This window comes from Manis javanica, chromosome 4 (assembly GCF_040802235.1).
Source record: "Manis javanica isolate MJ-LG chromosome 4, MJ_LKY, whole genome shotgun sequence".
NCBI lineage: Eukaryota > Metazoa > Chordata > Mammalia > Pholidota > Manidae > Manis > Manis javanica.
This window is the reverse complement of record NC_133159.1, coordinates 140,162,050-140,186,556: the sequence shown is the minus strand read 5'-3', so window position 1 is coordinate 140,186,556 and position 24,507 is coordinate 140,162,050. Positions and strand designations below refer to the sequence as shown.

General features: G+C 40.4%; 1 protein-coding gene across 6 annotated transcripts in view; it reads left to right on the top strand.

Annotated features, from left to right (window-relative positions):
• Window positions 1–24,323, top strand: part of LOC108407723 (leucine-rich repeat-containing protein 37A-like) — a 58,073-nt gene extending 33,750 nt beyond the window's left edge. For 3 of the 6 annotated variants that reach the window (XM_073235159.1, XM_073235158.1, XM_073235160.1), the window contains exons 5-15: window positions 2,241–2,312; window positions 5,246–5,317; window positions 6,117–6,197; window positions 8,988–9,059; window positions 9,628–9,702; window positions 11,685–11,803; window positions 13,880–15,459; window positions 19,860–19,906; window positions 21,230–21,278; window positions 21,359–21,465; window positions 21,575–24,323. In XM_073235159.1, coding sequence (XP_073091260.1) covers window positions 2,241–2,312; window positions 5,246–5,317; window positions 6,117–6,197; window positions 8,988–9,059; window positions 9,628–9,702; window positions 11,685–11,803; window positions 13,880–15,459; window positions 19,860–19,906; window positions 21,230–21,278; window positions 21,359–21,465; window positions 21,575–21,698 — 2,398 coding nt within the window. In that variant the 3' untranslated portion in view covers window positions 21,699–24,323. The remainder of the gene's footprint in view (window positions 1–2,240; window positions 2,313–5,245; window positions 5,318–6,116; window positions 6,198–8,987; window positions 9,060–9,627; window positions 9,703–11,684; window positions 11,804–13,879; window positions 15,460–19,859; window positions 19,907–21,229; window positions 21,279–21,358; window positions 21,466–21,574) is intronic. The other 3 variants (XM_073235162.1, XM_073235161.1, XM_073235163.1) reach the window with 3 other exon arrangements.
• The last annotated feature ends 184 nt before the right edge of the window (window positions 24,324–24,507 follow it).

Below are 24,507 nucleotides of genomic sequence, written 5' to 3'. Positions count from 1 at the left end.
GACAGAGCGCCCACCCTTCCCCCAGGTTCTGGGCCCCTGGCCTGTTGAACACCGATGTCCCTACCTGGAGGAAGACACCCTTTGCTCTCTGGCCCGAGGAGGAAGGATGTGGGGCCACGGGCTGCCCCTGCTCCTGCAGCAGCATTTCAGCTCGTCACCCTGTGGGTAATTCCAGGCCATTTCTGGTAGAGAAGCATGTGTGGAGCTGCTCCCACACTTTGAGGTAAGGTTGTGAATTTTTAAATCATGTCTTTTCCATCATTCTTAGGGATTTTGCTGGTGGTTGGAGGAGTAGAGACTTGGCATTTTCCCATTTGCCAACTTGAAATAGCACAACTTCTAGGGAGAACAGTTCTGGACCCCTGGTGGACCCTAGAGAAACTCAGGCAAATGCATATCAAAATAGAAGTATAAGAAGGTTTAAAGCAGCATTGTTTGTAGTAACAAAAGCTAGAAAAATCTTGATATCCACCAGCAGTAGAGTGAATAAATAAAGTCTAGCATAGTTATACAATGGAATATTATTCTTTAGAAACATAATGCAAGGCACATAAATAATCTTAAATTTTCTGGTAGCCACTTAAAAAATAAAAGTAAAAAGAAACAGATTTAATATGAAGGCATTTTATTTAACCCTTATGTCCAAAATATTATTTCAACATGTAATCATTATATACATTGTTAAGATAGTCTACATTTTTTTCATACTGTCTTTAAAATATCCAAAGTATTATAATTTCTACCTGCAATTGGTATGAAACTTACGCATTTATATTCTTTTCTCCATACTAACTCTGTAAAATCTCAGTTTAGCTGCAAGATTTTTATCAGAAGTTACTTGATCTCTCTTTAGATTTCATAAAATTTACAATTGGAAAGATAGTAACATATGCCTGAGTTACTGCAAAGTACTGAAATGTTTTCCAATAACTGCATCAAATATCAGCTTTTAATTTAATTTTTAAAATAGTTAAAATTAATTAAATTAAAATTCAGCTTCTCAGTCACACTAGCCACTGTCAAGTACTCAGTAGGCACATGTAGCCGAGCATGTAACACTAGGCATTAAAGCGAACCAACCTCAGCTGCATGTGATGATAGAATGAATTTACAAGGTAAGGTTGAATGAAAGAAGCAATGTAAAAAATAATACATATATAATATGATTCCATTTATATACTAAGTTCAGGAAGAGGCAAGACTGCACTATGTTGTTTATGGCTGGCACCTCAAAGGTAAGACCACATTCCAAAAGCAGGAATATGAGTTAAAAAGTCAGGACAGTGGTTACCTCTAGTGGGTCAGACAGCAGTTTGTGATGGGAAACGGGCACACTGAGGGCTTCTGGGATGCTGGCAGTGTTCTTGACTAGAATGGCATTACATGGGTATTTGCTTCATAATTATTAACATGGACATTTAACTTTTTTTTATTAAGGTATCAATGGTATACACTCTTATGAAGATTTCACATGAAAAACATTGTTTACTACATTCACTCATATTATCAAGTCCCCCCCCATACCCCATTGAAGTCACTGTCCATCAGCGTAGTAAGATGCCAGAGAGTCACTACTTGTCTTCTGTGTGCTACACTGTCTTCCCTGTGACCCCCACACATACCATGTGTACCAATCATAGTGCCCCTCAATCCCCTTCTCCATCCCTCTGCACTCACCCTTCCCCACACCCTTCCTTTAGTCACCACTAGTCGCTTCTCAGAGTCTGTGAGTCTGCTGCTGTATTAAATGGGACATTTTTCTTATGTGTATCTTAATGCACTTTTTAGTTCCCCAAAACAATATTTTTAATGGGGGGAATTTGACCATCTTCACTTGCAGCCTTGAAATAGTTCTGTGTGGGGCTCCCATAATAAGGTTGAGGCAAAGAGAGCGGGAGGAAATGGCAGTTCTGCTGAGGATGGTGCCACCCACAGTTGGGTTCTGAATCAGAACTGGGGATCGAGAGAGTAGGTATTAAATACACATTTTGGTGTGAGGAGTGGATAGTTGTATGTGTGTGTGTGATGAAGAGACAGGGACACAGAGGAGGACATGACAGGAAATATGTGAATGAAAACAGAGCAGAGATCACCATCCCTAAATTAACTAACAATTAGGTTGTTTAGGTGGTGCCATTATCAGTACCCAGGTCTCCCCCACATGTAGAAATTAGTCCTGTACAGTAAATCATTGTAATTATTTTGCATTTTGATTCAGAAGTAACCTTTCCATTTTTCAGAATTCTCAGTGACAATCAGTTGAACGAATTACATAAGGACTCATTTGAAGGCCTGCTAACCCTCCAGTATTTGTAAGTTAGTTACTCACATTTATTTATGAGCTTTTAGTTATATTATCTATAACATAAATAAGGGGTTAAATTAGACAAGTTCCATAATTTCTCCCAACAATAAAAATTTACAATTCTGTAAGTCTGTGTAGGGTGGGCGCTAGCCACTCTCTAGCATTAAATACCTCCTATGTGTTTTCAATTTTTTGATCATGTGGATGAGATACAGATAGAAAAACCCTTCAGTTACAGAGGAAAAGTGGTAATGAGGTCTGAGCGATTAGACACCCATAGGAGCCTTGTTATGTAAGTGTTCCTATGCCCTCTGTTTATATTAACATTTAGTTTATGCCCTATGGATCAAATCCAGCCCATGGTCCATTTTTATACAGCCCTTAAGAGTGATTTCTACATTTTTCAAGGGTTATAAAAGGAAAAAAGAAAAGAAAGAAAGAAAAATATGCAACAGAGACTCCATGTAGCCTGAAAAGCCAGAATATTTACTTTCAGGCCTTCACAGAAAAGATTTGTAAAAGTTGGTTTAGTGAGATGAGAGGAATTAAAGTGAACCTCATATTGTCACTTCAAAGACAAGAAAATATAGAATACTTACATTAACTTGAATGCCATTAACCCAGAATATTTTTATAATTTAATCTAAATTAACATTGAAATATTTAGTACTTCAGTAGATGAATTATGTAAACAACATTATCAAGAACATAGCTACCAAGAGAAGAGACTGGTGTTTAGGATTTCAATGCAGGAATTGTACCAATATTAAAAACAGATGTTTGAATTGGTGATTAACTGGTAGAGTTGGAAATGTTTACATTGACACTAAATAAGCATATCAGAAATGGCCCTAACTTCTCTAATTACCAACTAATTGGCACCAGTCTCATTGTCAAGGAAGTACTATGCCTGCATAGTACTTTTTATTTAGAAGTAAGCAGATACTGTGTACCTATAAAAGCTCAATGTTTATTCTTTGTCTTTAGCATGCAGAACTGTATATGTCATCCTTGTTACGCTAATTAATGATGCTCTTTTGCTAACAGATTCTCCTTGCAAAATAGAAGCTTAAGGGAATCGGATGTAAAGGGTCTTACATGACAATAAAAATAGTCCCTTGAGTTTTCAAACCTTCCAAGCCAAAAGGGACACTTTTATATTGATCTTAGGTACCTCTGCCATCTGGGCTCCAAACCTTCCAATCACAAATGAAATAACTCCTCAGTGGATTAGGCCCTTCATTACTTCTATTATAAAATATTTTGTAAGCTAAGTATTTCATTATCATAAGTATTCTCATTACTTTAAAAAATGCCAATCAATAAAAAAACCAAAAAGAATATGACAACCACTGTGCCTCGTATTACAGGCACAAAGATGGGTAAGACAGGGTTCCTACCCTTCTAGGAACTCATGATCTGTCAGGGGAAATGCACTTACCAGCTCAGACCACCGTGCATAAGCACTGAATGAATGACAAAGTGCTGCAGAGGTGCAGAAGAGGGAGCTATTTGAAAAGCCATTTCTTTTTAAATGATCACTTCTCTTCTACTCCCCAGCTCTTCATTCATTTTATAAGTATTTGAGTTTATGTCCATGCATCAGTTTTAAACATGGTAGACAGTGCAGGTAAGTAAGAAGGGAGTTTATGCTCAGAGGAAATGGGTGTAAAAATAACTATATTAAAAGGAGGAAATGGATGTGGGCAGTGAGAGGTATGAATTGTTCAGGGAGCACAAAAGTGGGGAAAAAGACTTCAAGGTGGAAAAAAAGATGTTACAAGAGCAACGCTGTTAGGGCAGCAGCTTGAGGGGCTTTTGGGTATCGTCAGACAGACATCTTGGGAAGAATAAGTTTGCAAAAGAAGAGTGGCAGAAAGGCAGCACACGGGAAAAATAGCTTGTCCTATAGAGTACATCGGGTGTTAGGGCGAGACCTTCTGGGGCTTCGAAGGCCAAGCCGAGGGGAACAAGCTGTCATGCTATCTCGGCAGCACTCCAGTACAAACTTCAGCCTGCTGGAAGATCACTTGGAGGACTTCTCACAGCACACGCACCCACCCCACAGTTACTGATTCAGTTGGTCCCGAGTAGGGCTGAGAACTTACACCTTCAATAAATTCCCAGGCGATGCTGGTGTTTGAGAACCACTCATGGAGAGTTAATGTGGTGACTTTGTGCAGGACCGATTAGAAAGGAATGAACCAGAGGCAGGCATACCCTTCAGAAGAGTTAATACGCATCTAGGTGAAAAGTGAGGGATTAAGCCTGAACCAATGGAAATAAGAGTCACCTGTAATAGTCAAGAGTGAGTGATTTAAAATAAAAATCCAATACCATGTTGTTGTTTTTTGTTGTCCCACCACTGTGCAAATGAAGCAGTTAAATTCATGGAATATTAAAGCAATGGAAACCAAAGGGAGCTTCTGTTAAAATAATAGAAAGTATAATTATGAACTAGTTTAAAGTAATTGTTAATTAGAGGAGTAACTTCCTTTCAAATTATGTGAAATACATCTTTTATTTTTTCTGGTGTTGAAAAGGCCCAGGAAGAATAAAACCAGAAAGGTTTGTTCATGTGAGAATATTCCTTTCAATATTGGAAATTATATATGGAGATAAAAACTTTGAGCTCCTACTATGGAATTTGATGGGACCACAAAAGTTGATCTAATCAGTCCTTCTGCTCTCAGGAAGGATTATCTCAACAATCTCTCAAGATCTATGGTTGTATATTTTATTTGTAAAGATAATGAAAGTGAGACTTGGGTGAGGGCAGGGATAGGGGCTCTGGAAGGTTCACGTAATAATTTCTAAGGTGTAGAGTTTAGATAAGAGCTACTTATTCAATGTGATTATTCTAACCTCCACTAGTTACTCTGCTAATTAGATATCTGATAGCTGAGACAATATTTTTCCTTTTCCTTTTCCTTTTCCTAGGGATTTATCCTGCAATAAAATACAATCTATTGAAAGACGTACATTTGAATCACTACCTTTTCTGCAGTTTATGTAAGTTACAAATACAATTTTATTATGTTTGGAATTTTTATACACTTAATTGTAAACCTCTTTCTCATTCATTTTGAAGTATTGAAATATTTTAAATGGAGAGCTACTGAAATTATGTGACCACATCCTTTTTGTGTCTAGGAAACCCTGGTGTAAGAATTATCATCTGGATCAGAGTGACTCATTCTAGAGCAGGGGTTTTCAAGTAGGGTGATTTTGTGCCCAGGCGACACTAGGCCATGTCTGGACACATTTTGCTTGTCAGAACTGTAGCTATGCTGCTGGCATCTGGTGGGCAGAGGGCGGAGATGCTGCTCAACAGCCTACAGTGCCCAGAACAGCGCCCACAACAAGGATTACCCAGCCCAGAATGTCAAAGTGCAGTAATGGAAACCTTTTCTAGAGAATTAAGGATCACTTAGACGAGTGTGTTCTAAGCACTTATTCCTTTGTATCTAGCAATACATGTATAAACATGAAAGTATAAATCTTTCATACAAATATATTTTATTTATTTTATTCATGTTTTCTGTAATAATACCACTGATAACCAGGAAAAAACCAAGAAGATGTCAATTACTAATCCATCTTTCTCTTTTTTATAAAACAAGTATACTTGATATACAATCTTTTTTTCATACAAATTTTAAAACACAAATGTCTTCCATAGTGAGATTTCTTTAGTGTACGAGGAAGTATTGAGGTTATGTTTCATCATATACAGATTAGAATCCCTGCCAAAGGATAAAGTTTCTGAAATAATTTTCTTCTTCTTTTTCTTGTATCTTCTTTTTTGTAGAAATCTTGGTTGCAATCTAATTACAGAACTGAGCTTTGGAACATTTCAGGCCTGGCATGGAATGCAGTTCTTACACACATTGTAAGTGAAATAGAAGATGAATATGTGTAAAATAATGATGTGTAAAAACATGATACAGTTACTGGTTAGCTGCGGGTAATCTCAGTATGAGCTCTGAAAAACTGTGTTAAGATCCATTTTTTTTGCAATGAGGAAATGAAGGTACAGAGAGAGGGGCCAGGAGACATGTCTGAGTCATACATGGCAGGCTCCGCTTTCCTGATCTTTCTTTCACACAGGCAACAACCGCACTCCAGCATGTAACACCCACGCCAGCATTGTCACAGGGATCCACGACTGTGACGCTCTCCTTGGTGGGTGGGCCTCAGAATTCCACTTCTGAACCTGTTTCCTGCTCTTGGAACACAGCGCTGAAACAACTAGGTTTAGCACGAAGTTCTCCAGGGAGCAACTGGTGTCGGTGCTTCCTCAGCCATCAGTTTCTTTTAAATGAAAGGAATTCTGAAAACTTGCCACAGGGATCTTCTCTCCCCAGTCACCCAGAAAAATACCTTTCAAACTGTGTTCACCTCTGATGTGAATTATCTGTGAGCAGCAGGAACCTTTGAGGAATGGAAAAAGATGTTTCTGTTAAGCTGTCCTGTGCAAAATAGTCATAAAGAAAATACATTGCTGTAGCCTCATTCCGTATACTTTATTTCCTGACTATCCAATAAGGAATGGGGGTTTTCCTCCCTTTTGCTCGAGTGCTCTGTGGCACAGCCGAGTTCTCTGAGACACAGGCAAATCACTGGGTTTCATAGTTTTCAGTGCATGAATCTTGCACTTCTTTGGCTTAATTTTTTCCTAAGACTTATTCCTTGTGACGCTGTTAGACTTGGAATTGTTTTCTCAATTTCATTTTTGGATTGTTCACTGCTAGTGTACAGAAATATAGCTAATTTTTCTTACTGATTTTGTCTTCCACATCCCTGCTCACCTCATTGATTAGTGCTGATGGTTTTCTTCCAGATTCTCAGGACTATGTCTCATGGGCTTTCAGTTCCCCAGGAATGTGTTGGAGCCTTTCAAAGTCTCTATGAACATCTCCTCCCTCAGCTTGTCCTTTTAAGCTTTTTGGTTCAGCTATTTTTTGTCCACTGCCTCACACACCTACCACATTAAACCATTTACCTGTAATTGTTTTAAAAAATGCCCTCTGAGGAGAGGCTTTTAGCACTAGGCAGCTCCCAGTCAGGTCAAAGACAAGCCTTTCAGGGAAGGTCCTCCAGGGCACCACCAGACAGTAACATGGACACAAGTCTTTGGGAAGGAGGCTCTGAAGGACCTCGGGCTGTTTTTCAAAGGAACCACTGGACGGAGAGCAAAGGTCTAGGAGAAGTTAAAGCAACACAGATCTCACTGTTTGTAGAGAAATTAATGTTTTTCTTGAATAAATGCTCCCCACATTGCTTTAAGCCCACTGATTAAATATCCAGAGTTCTGAAATAGCTGGTTTGGCCATTTCTGCTAGTTTTTTGTTGTTGTTGTTGCCTTTATATCATACATTTTCAGATGTCCTTACTCCATCATTTTCACTGATTCTCCTGCAACATGGTTTTCAATCTCTAAAGTCTCAATGACCACAGGCTAATTAGATATTTAAGCATGGGAGACGATTAGGGAAAAGGAATAAGAACAGAAAATGTAAATCTTATAGAGGTTTCCCAGATGGGTAGATCAAATTTGAAAAACTATTTCTGTATTTAGTGCTGTCAAAATTGAGGTTAAAGTAAAGGCTGTCTTAAATCCCTTTCTCCCATGCAAGTTAAACCCAGGCTTTGGAACCAGAACTGAGTTCAGAATTCAGTTCTGCTTCTTAGCACTAGCTTGATGATTAGGACAAGTTATATAACCTCTCTTTACCTCAGTTTCCTCACTTGTAAAATGGGGTAATAATAATAATAATATGCATCACATAAGGTTATTGTGAGGATTGAATGTGAAAAGCTGATCACAGATGCCTGGCAACCCAATAGATATTAGTTGTGATAATAATATTCAGCAAAATGCACTAGTGATTCTTGAGTAAAGTAAGTTTACAAGAAGAATTTTCCTTCCTTTTTTTTTTTTTTTTTGGTCTGTTGTTTGTTTTAAAGAGTTGAGAAGAACATCTCACCATTTTGGAATAAAAATTTGCATCAAAAATGAATTTGTTCATTTCATTGATGTGTAAGCAAAATGTTATTTATTTATTCAAAAAACTTTTATTAAATACCTAGTAAACATCAGGCACCATGTCAAGCACAGGAGTGACACTAACAGTAAAGTGTGATCCCTGCCGTCAAGGAGCTGACAATCCAGGAGACTAAGTGAACAGGTGGTTGCGTGCAGTGTAGCCAAGGCTGTGACGGGAGCAGAGGTTTTACCACCTCCTCTCAGGTTTATCCCTTTCTCTTTGGATCCAAAAGCAAGGAACTGGTCCTGCTGTCACTGCGTGGTTTAAACTGTGGAACTGTTTTAATTTCCAGAACTGAAAGAAAAGCACCTTGGATTATGGAGGACCTAGGAATACCATTTCCTTCAGAGCAAGGGGATTTCCTCCCACCATAGTTACTTTGTGGGATTCTCAATCTGAAAAGTTTTTGCTTTCCACTTTTTTCTGTGTTTTTCCTCTTTCTCTTCTCCCCTTTATCATCTAGAGACCTAGGTAGGTAGTTCCTAAAGCAAGAGTGCTTTACAGATTCTAAGTGTGATTTATAGGTAAAGACAGATAACAATTTTTCTTTTAACCTTTAAGTCCTATACCAAAAAAAAAATGAATATGTTTCATGAAATTCAGATAATTTTAATTCCATTGCATTTTTTCAGAAACCTCAGTCATAATCCTCTGACAACTGTTGAAGATTCTTATTTTTTCAAATTGAGAGCATTAAAATATATGTAAGTATTGCAACAATCTCATGGTTTATGAGATGATTTCTGCTCTTTTACTTTCATCAAAGATTAAGTATTTTGCATTTTGGCTAAAAAAGAATCATTTTTATTTTACCTGGGTTATTGAAATAAGAATTTTGTGCAAAGAAAGGATTAAGAAAGAATGTATATGTGCAAGACAAGCTATCAGAGAAAGAGAGTGGTTCTGAAGAACGCACATAGATATGGAATGTGCAGATGCATGTAGAAATATAATTTATCCCAGAAAGCAAAGAGGAATAAGGTGTATTTAAAAAAATAATAATCTAGAGTGGTGGGTGCAGGTGAGAATGAAAAGCAGGGCAATGACAAAAAGATCGTAGTGTTCAGGGCCAAGGTCATTAATTTGATGATGCAAATAGATTTAAATTTCTTCAGTAATTTCTCTCTGGTATTGTCATCTGTGGCAGGTAAACTTGAGCTGGCTAGACAGAGAAGCCAAAACTGAAGTTATAATGTGTCATTAAGTATCTTTTGAAGTATAGAGCTTTTGTCTTTGGGTTCATATCATAAACGTTTGTGCTTTTTCCTTCAGAGACATGGGAAAAACCCAAGTGACACTTAAAACAGTTGAGAGCATCGTCATGATGAGCCCCAAGTTAGAAAAACTGTAAGTTGATTTTTCTTGTATTTATTTTCACTTAGTTGATTTTTTAAAGTTTCATTATTTTATTAAGTCAGGCTTATTAAAGTATGATTTTCATGCAATCAAATTTGCTTTCTAAGTGTACAGTTTGATGAATTTTGACAAATGTATAGTTATATAACCACCACCATTTGAAATGCAGAACCTGTGTGACTCCAAAAAGGCCCCTCATGGCCCTTTGCAGGCAAACCCCTCCTCCCACCACCAGCCCCTGGCCACCACCAGTCTGATTTTCATCTCTGCAGATTTTGCCTTTTCCAGAAGGTCTTATTAATGAACTCATATCACATGTAACCTTTTGTGTTGGCTCTTTTTACTTAGCATAATCTTTTTGCGGGTCATCCATGTTGTCACAGCTGTCCCTCCTTTTTACTGCTGAGTAGAGTTCCATACCAGTCATCAATTAACGAACATTTGAGTTGTTTCTAGTTTTGGCTATAAAAAGCTATGACAAACTTTCACATGCAGGTCTTTGTGTGAACATGTTTTTGCTGCATCATATGCTAGGTATGTATTTAACTTTTGAAGAAACTGTTAAGCTGTTTTCTAAAGTAGCTGCACCATTTTGCATTCCAGAAAGCAGTGTATGAGAGTTGACTGTTGCTCCACATCTTCACCTGATCCTTATATTCAGTGTTTTAAAAATGTTAGCCTTTCTTGGAGGTGTGTGGTTGTGTCTCACTGTGGCTTTAATTTGCATTTCTCTAATAGAGCTGTAATCTCTAATGATGTTGTCTATACATGTGCAGACATCTTCTTTAATGACATGTCTTTCAAATCTATTTTATAATTGGAGATTTATCTTACTGTTGAGTTTTAAGAGTGCTTTATATATTCTGGAAAAAGTCCTTTCTCTCACATATGTGTTTAGCAAATATCCTTTCTCAGGTTATAGCTTGTCTTCATTCTATTTAAAGTATCTCTGAAAACCAGAAGTCTTTAATTTTTGAATTTTGATTAGCTCTAGTTTAGTAATTTTTCTTATAGGCTTGTGCCTTTTTTGTGTCTTATCTAAGAAATCTTTGTCTGGGAAGCCATTGCCAGTCCAAAGCCATGAAGATTTTTCTCTTATGTTTTCTTTCAATAAGTTGAATACTTCTTGGTTAATTAATTTAGGTCTATCTATGATCCATTTTTATTAGTTCATTTTTACATATAATGTGAGATAAGGGTCAAATTTCATTTTTTATCTTTACAGTTTTAAAGAAATGTTTCTGTAGGGCTTTCTGACAATTTATTACACAACTTACTGCACCTTAAATTGTGCCATCCCCCTCCAATGTGGCAAGCTAACAGAAATTTGGTATTATACTAAGGCTAACTCATGGCCTTACACAAGATTAGTACAGGAAATGCTCCTGCATTTAGCAGTCTGCTCTCACCATTTTTGTCAGGTCAGCTGAGAAAGGACTGTCTTCCCCTCACCATCAGATCTACTGGCCACTGCTCTAGCCTCATCTTCTCAACATCCCATTGCATCTGCCAGTCAGTCCCTCTCTTGTCAGCTACATGCCTTCCTCTCTGGGTATCCAAATTATTTCCCTATATACTTAAAGTACTAATAACACACTGAAGAAATGAAATTCCTATGCATAATGTTATCTAATGAAGAGTTGATATTCAAATTTCCTCAGTTGTCTCCATTATATCATTTATTTTTAACAGATCAGTGTCACCCAGTTCTAATCGCTATCACCTTTATTCTAGGCCTACGATACCCACTTCCATTCTTACCCTACTGTTAGGCCTGTGAAGCATCTCTGTCCTCCTGTTTGTTTACAGTATTCAAGAACAGCGGTTGGCCAGCTCATCCCTACCCAACCTCACAGGCCATATGTGCCAAGAACTCCTTTTGCACAGCCCTGTGGGTGGCCTGGGCCTGCCTCTTCTACTCAGTCAAGTAACTCCTTTCCCACTGATTCAATTCTCTGTGTTTCAATTTATAGGATTTTACCTATCCATATGACCTGCTGCCTCTGCCAATTTAAAAATATTATCGAGATTTTCGGCAACACAGTCAAGCTGCATTGTGATAGTGAATGTCTGACAAACATCACATATTGTGGTGAGTTACCATTACCCGATGATGTTTTATTTATGTTTTAACTGTTAATTTTTAAACTAATGGTGTTAATTGCATTATTTTTATTAATTCATTAAGAGTTCAACTCCCTACATTTCTAAGAACTACTCCTTTGCTAAAAGTCAGATTCTCAGTTACATTAAGCTAACAATGACAGTGATCCACATACTTAAAGGAACAAGAGAAAGGAATGGAAGGGGAAAGAATGAACACTAGTGGCCACATCCTGTGTACTGTGCTCTCTGCCTGGTGCTTAACCCCTGAATGAGAACTTACTCATACACGTATTATGGTTCACAATCTGATGTTATATGCATTAGGTCTCACGTACCCTTTGTCTTGTAGGACAAGTATAGATATATTTTTGTTTTTTTGTTTTTGCAATTTTTATAGAGGAGTACAAGTAGTGCTATTTTATGAAAGTTTTCTTTGGAACCTGAGAGTTTCTGGTTCTATAGCCAGAAGCTGCTGCTCAGCCCTTCTAATGGATGGGAAGGCTCTTCTGTTCTTAGACTGTCCAACTCTAAATTTGCTCTGAACTGAAGCCTTTCTATCCCCAAAAACACTCAGGTGCTTTTAAGTATTTTTCTGTGTAGTAGATTTTATTGGCACTAATGTTATGACTTCCAAAACGTGCTTTTATGCCCAGATAGCTCGAATATAGGTCTCTGGGGCACATCATAAAATGATCTGGGGCACATCATAAATAATACTCTGCTGCTTCTATAAATTCAATGTTGCTTATTAAAAAAATTTTTTTGCCAGTTATATCACTCCCTTCTCCCACTAAAGATGGGCAAAACAGGCATTTTCATTCCACTTTTATAGGTGAGAAAAAATGAGATCCAAGTGTTATATATTGTAGCCTAGAGGTCAGGTGTGCTAGCCTCGGTTTGGGGCTCTCTGCAAGCCCATGCTCCTCCTTCCTCACGACCCTTACCTCCTCCTCTGACCCTCACCACCACCACCAAAAATACTTGTAATTCTGGAAAATAAACCCAGGTGGCCAGTGAACTTGTGCTGCTGCCCTCGAGCTTCACGTAGTCAGAAGCTTTGGATGGTTTCCCATGTAAAGCTGGAAATACTAGAAATGAAATTAAATGAAAGCAAAGAAGGCATCTGAAAAAATTTTGTTTTTTCCCTTTTGCATTTTAGGACCTCAAGTATTGTTCCATTGATTTATTGAATATTCCACATTGACATAACAACCTGACAGCTCTCTTAACCCATATCCCAGATCCCTGCTCAAATTTAAGCAAAGAGCCAGGGTAGACATGGTATTTTTTTGTTTTTGTTTTTTCCCCCTTTATAGAGCCTTCTCTTATGGGGGCTGGGATATATGGAAAAAGGGACCAAGCAAAGGAATAGGTGGGCAGGTGGAGAAGGGCATATGTAGAAGAGAACTTGTTTGCAGTGGGTGGTGGTGGTGTGCTCATCTGTGATGGTAGCAAGAACAGGAACACACTGCAGAGGTGGAGAGGGAAAGCTGCACACTCCCTTTGCATGTGAAGCATTACAGGATGGGGTATGTGAATGTGAGGAGTCACTGTTAAATCTGCAGAGAATCTAGCCGAGGGGAAGTATTTGTCTTCTAGCCTTGGCTTTTCTTGAGCACTGGACAATTGGCCGTTGGGGACCAGTGGAATTAATCCTGCACGTAGTACTGTATTTTGCACTATGGAGTGTTCCTAGCAGGAAGCAGCTCTTTCAAAAGACATATTCCTCTCCTTTTGTTGTTGCCGACCATAGGTTTAAGTTTGTGTTTATTTTTCTCCTAATCGAACCTCAAATGTTTGCTGATTCCCAATCTATTTGACTGAGATATATGACTGTGGAATGACAAAAAAACTGTCTCCTCAGTCTTTCATTATCAAAAGCAGTCTCTCCTTTTTTTTAAATTGAGGTATCATTGATATACAATCTTATGAAGGTTTCACATGAGCAACATTGTGGTTTTGACATTCACCCATATTATCAAGTCCCTCCCCACCCCCAACCCCATTGCAGTCACTGTCCATCAGCATAGTAAGATGAAAAGCAATCTCTTCTTTTTGACAGATGATGAAACATTTATAGGGGACCCAGAAGGGTCGTTCATGAAGGCATTACAATCCCGGAAGGAGAGTAGCAGCCCTGAGCTGACTATCGAGCCAGAGAAGGCGGCCGCAGACCTAAATGCCATCAGTTTGTCAGCCTTCAAAAGTGAGCAAGGAGACTTTAGCAAGGAAAGTGTTGTTAGTGCACTTGGATACATATCGTCTTCTTTCTCTGGATATATGGAAGGTGCAGAATCAGCATTATTACAATTCATTAAACTTCTTCTTTTATACTTACAAGGAGAAGATGAGCCTGTGGGGCATTTTCAAAACAATGCAGAGAACACTTCTCTTCCACCTGGATCCAGCATTTCAGCTGACAAAAATAAACAGGGAATAATCTCTGTTCTGGAAGCTATCTTAGATGGCATGCCTCTATATTCCAAACTTCTGCCTCCCAAATTTCAACCTCAAATCTCCACCAAAACATTGGAAACTGCCCAATTACAAGAAAACAGCCCACCAGAGATTCAGAGTGTAGGGAGGAGACGGGGACCTTTGAAGGTGGTCATCAAGGGCCCAAAGGGCACACAGAAGAGGCGACGCAGACAAATGAGGAAGGCTGGCATCAACGGGAAGCAGAGGGCCCAGCTCCTTGTGGAGAGCATGGCCGAAGAAAAAGGGCTCACGACTGCATCCCCAAGGGCGCCGGAGCAGCCTCACGAGCAGCCCCCCAGGGAGACCGCAGGAAGCTCCTTCAACCCCGAGTCTTCATTCCGAGGGGAACAGGAGGCAGCCGTCCCTTCTGTCCAGTACTTGATGGGCACGCCTTCTGCTTCCAATACTCCAAAATCTCTACCTGAGATTAAACTAAAACCGAAAGACCTAGCTGACAGTATTTTTGTTTTAGAAGCTGCAAGTGCTGGCATTAGAAATATGAAGGCTTCTGAACCAACCTCACACTTCAGAGAAAAGTTCCTCTTTCCTGAATCTTTGCGGCATGCGGGTCACAAAATACTCAAGGCCAAAATGAGTAGACAGTTCAGCAATAAAGGATCACAGAATAGCCCGATGGTTGTGAACAAGCCTCCGTTCACTGCAATGAGCCTTATAAACTCCCCTTCACAAGAGGCTTTTTCATCGCCAGAACTGACTTCTCAGAAAAATCATTTTCCAGACTTATTTTCTCTTTTGGATCCAACTCCCAAACTCAGCAAGCAAACACAACAGGAACACGACAACGTGGGCACTGACTTAGCCTCCACATCCACAGCCTTCCCTTTCCCAGGGAGCTCATCTCCAGGTGACCACCCAGAAGCTCAGCTAAACGAGCAGCTGCGGTCCCTCATCACCAACAGTGATGTGAGAAGGCTCATTTCTCGTGTTTTCTGGACTTTGAAAATGGGCTGCTCGGAGACCCACGTGAAACCAGCCTGTGCCAAGCTCATCTTCGAAACCGGCCTCCTGATGAAGCTTCTCAGCGAGCAGCAAGAAGCAAAGGAGCCCAGGGCAGACTGGGATACAGACCAGAGGGAAACAGAAAACTACATCCACAAGAGTCCAGAAGCCCAGAGTGAACAGAAAGAGCAGGAGTTCCAGGAGGTGAGGATAACGCCCAAAACATGGCCCCCAGCCTGTTAGTCAGTTTGGGACATGGCATTGAAGGACCCAGGCAGGAAGACCGCGGCCCCTAGTCTGTGTCTTGTCTTGGCCTGGGCCTTTGGGGAGGACAGTGATCTCCCACTGTGCTCATTCAGACAACGATGCCACAACTGGTGTAGATGAGGAGGGGATCTAACACCCAAGATAAAGCAAGAAAATGCTGATTTATCATTAGCATTAGGTTTGGTACGTTCTTCAAAAACATTTGTTACTTGCCTGAAAGAATGAGATTTTAGAATAGTTAGCTTTCATCCCTTCCACCTCTTTGTTTTTAAAAAGTCTTTTGCCATTATTTTTTCAGTTCACAAAAGAAGTTCTGGGGTATGGCTATCATATCAAAGACATCTTGATATCCTCAGGGGCAGGAGCAGTATTGGTGTTGATTATAGCTTTCTGTCTCATTGAGGTAAGGACAACAGTTAGTTCAGGCTTCCAGAGGAGAGTCTGTCCTCAGATTCAGAATCCACAAACTGAAAATCAAAGCCTCTCTCCCACCTCTTAGTACTTGATATTCCTATTCAGTCACAAGGACCGAGAAATGCTTTATTCTCTTCCTGCAAAGTATATGCCAGAGATTTTTAAAGGAACCCCCCTCGCAGGAGATCTCTGTGGAAATGACGCCAGATAATGAGCCATTAGACTGTTTTAAGAGGTTTAAGAAGGCCAGAGTCAACTTGACAGTAAAATATCTTCAACTCAAAACTAAGTCGATTTGACATCAGTCATTCCCGTTCTACCACTGATTTCTTTCCTTGTTGACTGGAATTATGAGGGATGTGTAATCTCCACCCTCATGAGCTATCCATCACCCTGGAAGAAAGGACACGGCTAAAAGATAAAAGTGTTATCTTGTTGATTCATTAGATTTACTTAGCAACTTTCTTCCCCATCATGTAAGGCATCGTGGAAACCGTCAGATCACTGCAACCAAAGCCCGTGTCAGGGTTTCTAAAGCACTTGGTATTGACGGTCCTTCTCGAGCTAGCTTGCCTGCCTGCCTTTTGTGCAATAACAGAATGGTTTGTTACTTTTCCCAACAGGGAGGGCTGACAACAGAGTGATTTAATTAGCCGGTAATCCTGACTCTACCTTACAAACCCAACCTCATTTCCTATATGTACCTTTTCTACTGTCGCGGCAGCCTTCTTTTCAGCCAGACCAGCTCCCAGGATGCCCAGTCACATGCCCATTCCTACTTTTGCCTGTTCCTTTGCCCGTTTAAAATTCCCTTGTTTCACCTTGTAGAAGTCCCTTGAGTCTCTGAAAGCCAACTCAAGTTCATGTTTCTCCATGAACCCTTGCCTAAATACTCCAGTCCTCCTGGTCCTAGTCCTTCTGTGAGACTTGTTAACAGTTCTTAGAGGCCATGGTGAGGCATTCCTCTCCCCTGTGATGTTAATATGATAAGCAATTTTTTAAACGGCAGCTCCCCAAGAGAGAAACCCAAGGTCAACACATGGTGGAGCAGAGCAGAGATTGTTTCTTATAGGGTTATAACAATTAATTTTCTTTATTGAACAGAACACAAATGTTGAAATATTTCTTTTATAAACATGGAAACATTTAAGTGAACTAAATATTTTTAAGTGCACTTCAGTCTTTTGTACAATAATATAATCATTCAGTCTAGGGTAATAAAAAGCAAACAAGACCACAACCTTGAGGGCAAAACTTCAGAGTAGAGATATTTAAGGACCAAATGGCTTCCTGGCCTATCTGTCTTGAGTAAAACCTGACTGGATGGATGAACTGCTAAAGAGAAACGTGTACCTGCAGGTCGCTTTAGTGTGCCACAGAGGCCTCTCCCTGGTGATGACCAGAAACCCCCTGAATATATAGACATAGCTAGTCTGTGTGTGGAACAGATATATTTCTCATTGTCAAGTCATACTCTGGCATTCTGACTTTTTATCAATGCTGTGATACTAATCAGTTGAGATTGTACCAAGTGAGTTCTCTCTTGGAGAGTCTCTGAGCCTAGGAGACTGGTAACTAGTATGGGGTCAGCTTGCCAAGGCCTCTGAGAAGGGAGTCATTGGACATTGCCCAGGCAGTGACCATTGTACCCCAGGTGGCAGAAGTCCTTTTGCTGTTTTGGAATTCATATAAGCTTCCATAGTGCTTTTAATGTCCATGTAATATAACCTTGCATTTATATATATGGAAGTATGTATATGGTTTCATTGTTTCTTCTCCTCACTTAGATGATAAGCTTTTTGAGGACAGAGACCATGCAATGTTTTTCCTGTTGTTGACAATAATGGTGTACAAAGGGGAAAGAGGGGGGCAATGTCAGTTCCACAGTAATGAATAATGCAACCTAACAATGATTTGAAGTAGCATACGGAGTCCAGCAATAGACTGACCCGTGAGTTCCTAGGACTTTTGAAATGTCACCTTTTAATATTCTAATCAGTGGAAGAAGATGAATAAATGGTAATTGAACAGCTCCCTAACTATATGGGGGTGGGGGAGAGGAAATAATAGCAGATCTCTGTTTATCACCTTAAATAAACATATTCCAACAAAAAGAAAAGAAGAATCCATGAAAGTATTAGAAAAAAAATAGAAGCAATAAACAATATTTCTATATCTTGTGGTGGGAAAGAGCCTTCTAAACCTGATATGACAAGCTGATGCCTTTGATAGATTTGATCACCTTGCCTGTGACATCATTCATAAACTTAGTACTGATTTATTCCAAACTTCAGACTATGTCTGCCATACATTTTCTGATTTAATTCCCACACTCTTGGGAGGATAGTGTCACTGTCTCTCTTTCACAGATAAAGGAGATCAACTTAAGGCCCCAAACAATGGTAGAACCCAGTTGTGCTCAACTGCAAAGTCTGTGCTCCTTCATCCACTGTTGTTTTTCCTCCTTGAAGATAAAAACCCTGAGAAACATTTGAAATATTGAAATTCAGTGAAAGCCACTGAAAGGATTAGTATATTTAATGTAAAAGTTTTCTAAATCTAGGGGAAAAAGACAAATGATCCAGGGGAGAGAAGGACAATGGCAAGAGCAGGAGGCGTGCCGGCCCCGCCTCCAGTCCCTCCGCAGGGCCCGGCGGGTGCGGGTTTGCAGGAAGGCCTCTGCCACCTGACGGCATAAAAACAGTGTCTGATATTTTCTTCTGGTTCACATGTGTTGTTGCATTGTTAAATCCATCTAGAATTTGTTTTATTTGCTGTTCAGTGAGGTTGAGGCAGAGAATCTAACTTTTTCTCCCACATGAAGATCCAATTGTTTTAAAATCCTGTATTGAATGCTTCATTTCTTCTTCACTGGTCTAAAATACTGTCTGTGTCTGGACTCTGTTCTGTTGATCCAGTTACTTTTTCTTGTTCTAGTAACACACTATTTAATTCCAGGTGCTTAATAACTTATTTTGACATCTGATAGAGTGAGCTCCTGCCCTTTGATCTTCTTCATACATTTCATAGCTTTTCCTTCATATTTTCTAATATTTTCCAGAAAAATATTAGATGGCTAGATTTTAATTTAAAAATTATCATGGGATTTGAATAACATTGCTTTATATTAGTAGGTAAATTTGAGGAGAACTTATATCTTTACAACAATTTAGGAATATGGTATCTCACGTCGTGTATTCTTGTCTTCTTAAAGTCCTCCAGAAGAGTTTTAAGGTTTTCATCACATAGGTCTTACACGTTTTTTTGTTAAGTTTACCTTGAGGTACTTTATGCATTTTTGCTGATGTAAATGGGATCTTTCTTCCATTTTAAGATTAGTTATCCATGGTATATAGGAATGCTTTTGAGGTTTGTAGATTGATCTCTTGACTTTGTATCTTAGTGAATTCTCATATTATTTCCAGTAAAATTTTAGTTGATCCTCTTGGGCTTTTTAGGTTATTCATCACTTCAAATGCAAATATGTGTCTCTTCCCTTACAATACTTCACTTTTCCTATCACATTGATTAGGACCTCCTCAACAATAATGAACACTCCCAGTAATAGGCACGCTACTCTTGTTCTTTTTTTTTTTTTTCCACTCTTGTTCTTGACTTCAAAACAGTGATGCTGTTTAGGATCCTCGCAGATAATTTCTGTTACTAGTTCCAAGAGTTTTTATTAGGGATTATCTGTTGAATGTTGTCTAAAACAATCAGTGAAATATATTGCAAGCTACCTGCACAATCTCAAGTTAGGTAGTGTGGAAGAGTCCAAGGACAGTTAAATAGAACAGAATTCCTGTCCCCAAAACTATTATCATCCCACTGGTAGATGATATTTAAAATAAAAAGATGAATAAAGATTTGGAAATAGTGGTCATCATGATAGATAATCATGATCATGTTTTCTTTCAAAACAGATGTGCTCCCATAGAAGGGCAGTGCTGGATGAAGCAGGAGGCTCAAGGTAAATACTGATCTGGCCGTTTCAAAGTAGAATTTTAGAACTAGAGGAAAGCTTAGAACTCATCTGTTTCAATCACGTCATTTCACGGTGAGGAAACCATCAAAGGCAGGAAGAGTACTTACCTACTGCCTCTCAGAAGCTGCTCCCCAGCCAAAGCTGAGTTAGAATGCGCCTGGCACAGCCGCATCTGCTGTCCCTAGGCCTGGAAGGAAAATGACTGGAGGGGAAAGGTTTTGGTTGTACCTCTTCCTGCTGGGGGTGGACATGAGGCCTGGCCAGAGGACTGCTCAGAGGCTCTGGGGAAAGGGCAGAGAAGGCCACATGGTCCTGGATGCTAGTCTACTTCAAAGCTGATGGAAGGTCAAATATATGAGCCCTTCTTGTCAATCATCCCTTCGCATCCTACTGGCTTTCGGGTCCCCAGTCTCTGTTGCCTTAACCAAACCTCACAGAATTTTAACTGGGGGAGACTTCAGTCAGGAGTTTATCTCTACTTCTTACAATAAAGAAATGGAGGAGAAAAGGAAATGACTTACCCCATGGTGATTCTGAGAGTGAGTAACAGGAAGAAGACGGTTCCTTCCCACTGGGGACTTCTCCACTGATCATTGTGCTTGGGCTGTGAGCTCCATTTTATGTCATGACCCACTACACGTACCATACAGGCATAAGTAGTATCTAAAACAAACTTATTATGCACTCTGATTTTTTTCTATTCCATTTGTATTCAAAAGAATATTTTGTGTTTCAGTGCTGGTCATGACCTTTAAGCTGATTTCACAACCCATTCACTTGTCAGTGAGAGTCTGACATGTGAAAGTTAGTGAGTTAGTTGGACTCAGCAATAAGTTGGTGTGATTCAACCTGTAGGAGAAAGCAGTAGGGAAACGGAAGCACCTTCTCCCCCACCCACCAGCAAGTGACACATGTGAGACTGAGTCCAAAGGATACTGGTGTAAAATGTCTCTGGAGAGAGTGAAACGCTTCTGCCCGGTGTGCTTGAGCAGTTCACTTACTGCACAAGGGCACTTGGCCAGTGGCCAAGAAGGTGAGTGGGGCTGAAATCCTGCCTACACTCCATGCCAAGCCACATACAAAGGTCTCCCCAGAGACACTGTGGGGCTATAAGGGACAGATACAGAGAAGTTCTGAAGCTCAGCATGCATGGAATTATTTTCAGGATCCCAGGTCTGTAGTGATTTTGCTTGTGATGATGGACTGAGGTACCCATTTGGTCCTAATAAGTCAGAGATACACATTGTGAGAGACATGAAAAATAGTATGAATCACTAATTATTATCTGTGTGTGTGTTTTCCTCCAAGGAGCTTCTTTCCACTTCCGGATAAACCCTCAGAAGAGCGTAAGAATCAGGTAAATTTGAGGAGGATCAAGTACTGTGCTGGGGAAAGCAAGAGATATATGGAATTAATACCTCCTTTCTATTTTTTTAGAAGGCCTTTTCCTGGAGAAGGCGGCTTTGGCTCAGGAATATGTACAGAACCGTCAGTCCCTCACGTGAGAAAAGCCTGGCACAGAAGCTACTTGAGAAGGATGGAGGGTAAAAGATTAGGGACAATTTAAAATTCTTATCTAAAATGAGGTAATAACAAAAAGTTTTATTATTCCTTTTAAGAGTAAAAGATTTGGTATTATTCTTCTTGTCTCAGGGAGCTCAGTGAAGTCGTAATAGAGAAGAATGTGACTTCAGGGTCGGGTGACGAAGGGAAGGGAGCGAAGCGCAAGATACCAGCACAGAGGGAGCCCCAGCCTGCCCCGGGCCACCTACAATAAAATGTGTAATTCTCTTTCCTTCAAATGTGTAAGCTCATAACCAATCCTGTCCGTCTAGTAACGAATTAAAGTATAAATTGTTAAATACTTACATGCAAATAACAAGTGCCATAGGCACGAAAAGCAGGGCTGAGGCCAGAATCCCTCATGGCAGCCACTCCTTCTGCAGACGTAATGCGGGCAAAGTAGGACAAATGAGGTTTCCCTCCCTCATTTCCCCAATATCATCAGTCCCTGGAAACTGGGAAATGTACCATCCTCAAGGAGTGTAGATTATTAAATCATGTAACAGTTTATTCTGGGGCTCTCTGTCCCCTGGTTTGTCAAGTAGCAGTTCTTTACAACCTCCCGACCTCCTGCCCACAGAGGATCGCCCACTTCTGGCCCCTCTCATAGGGTCCTTGCTGTTGCCAGGAGACTGGAATCTCTGAGCCTGGCTCCACTGCAGGGCCAAGGCCTGTTTTCGCAGGCTTTCACACGTGTGCTGTGCAGGGGCCCTAGCTGGGTAGTAGTAGGGGGTTCAATCAGCCAGTGGAAGATTCACATTGGGTTTTTATTTTTTCTTTTAAAAAATCCAAGCTCTTGAATAGCTAGCTGGCAGGGAGGTGTTGGAGGGATAGGGTAAAGGCAGTAATTGCCCAAGATGGCCCAGAGCAGGCCTTTCAGAAAACATCCAGTCACTTGCACTGCCCTGGACTCTCCTGACCCCACTGAGGGTCAGGTGCATGCTGCTCGGCTCCCTCCAGCTCAGCCCAGCTGCCAACCTACCCACTTCCTGCCTTATCCAATACAGGTCCCCAGCTTCATGATTCCAAGTGATAATACAGTGTAATGTGCAAAAGACGCAAAGGTTCCTCAACTCTTTCTGCAAAGAACGTCATTAATACATTACTTTTAGTTAAGTCAGTAATTTAATTAGTAAAAGAATCTCTGAGTGAACAAGCTTTGATAATCTACCTAAATGGCCACCAATAAATGCTGGTGGTTTAGTAATGATGACAGGGAAAGTGGTGCCAACCATTGGACCACAGCCAGAGCTCCCAGCGTCACAGTGCTAGGGAGAAACAGCCCAGCATGTTTGCTGGTGAGGTGGTGTTCCAAGCAAAGCGAGCAGCCTGTCGTTCCTCATGTGGTTTATTAGTTTGCTGATGCTGGGCAAGAGACCCCTGCTCCCTTGGTGCCTGACCAAGTACCTCCCAAGCTTCTTACTGAGAGTGACAAGTGTTTTTCTCTGTGTGGTGACTTCAGTGAGCCAATAAATATTTAGTGTGCTTCAAGCAGAAGACTAAATATTAGTGATAAGAGGAAGCAGCAACTAACATTTACTACTTGCTTACTTGGTGCCAAGCCCCAGGTTAGGCATTTTAGTTTCACTTAGCCCAACAATCCATGGAAGCATATTCTGTTATCCTCATTTGACAGATGAGGAAAGAGGACTTAAAGAATGTAGGTAACCTGCTCAGGGGTCGTAGGTCACCATCCAAAGCTGTGAGTTAAGGCGTAAACTCAGGACCATTACGACTCCAAAGCCTGCTAACCATTGCACTGCCCTGTTGGAGGGCATAGGGATTCAGAGAAGTATAAGCCATGGTCGTCATCAAAGAATCAAAACAATATGAATAATATTGGTGATGAGCATGACGGCAGCTACCGCTGACTGTGCCCCTTCTGTGGGCCAGGTATCATCCCAGGCACTTTAGTTACACTGTTAGGACACAAGGGCAGAAACTCCCCAGACTGGCTCAGACTCTGTATGAGTACAGCTTTGATCCTAAGGTGGACACAAAGATACGGAGCTTAAAAAAAAAGAAGAATAAAGAGTCTGGTACTGCTGGGCTTCCCAACGTGTGGGCGGGATTGCTGGCAGTTCCAGGTTCCTATTCTGGGAGAGTTGCCTTATTTCATAGTGGGTGCATAAAGTGAGGATTAGATAATATCTTTTTTATATAACACTACCTCAAATTTGTACAATTCTTATTAGCAAATAAGAACTACAAAGCAAGAACTACTGATGTTTTAGGCAGAGAAGAGACATGATCCAGCTTGAGTTGTAGGAGGAATAATTTGAGGGTGGCCTAGAAGTAGAGAGGCCACTTGGGGGGTTAGATAAGTAGGAACTAGGAGAAAATGGGGCACCAGATAGGAAGTTTTGATGCAGGTGAGGAACTTGGGACAGTGGATCTACTTGAGTGAGAACTGGAAGGACAAGAGCTTATGTTCAGAGAGTGAAAGATTGGACTTTGTTTATCTTTATGGTAAATTGTAGATGATGATAAGGTTCATGCATCACCTAGGAATGGGGATCAGTGAAGTGTCAGGAATCTTGGAGCTGAAGCCAGTTGGATAGTCTTGGAGACGTAGTCCCTTTCCTCTTTCAGGAGCTCAGCAGAGACCAACCAGCTCAATGGAAAAACAGCCTCCACCTTTCTAATGAGATCGCTTCTTTCATCCTGCAGTTTCCACTGTTAATGGTGTAGATGTTCCCGCCTTGCCATCCTATAAACGTGATACATTCCAGGCAGGCTCCCTCCCTACAGGGCCCCTAGCCAATGGGCACCTGGGCCAGCCAAGTCTGGCCTAATCCCCTGTTACCATTCTCTTTGTAAGTTTCCCCAAGAAACAATAAAACCATACTTTATATTTGCACATTGTGAGTACTGTTCTCTTTACATAATAGGAGGTCAAGGAACATTGTGCCCAGGAAAGTCTATGGGTTGTTGGCATGGCAAATATTATGGTAGAGAAGAGCTAGTGCTTAGAGCCAAAGTCCCCAACCACCCGTGGGCATCATTCATTACTACAGCCGCTC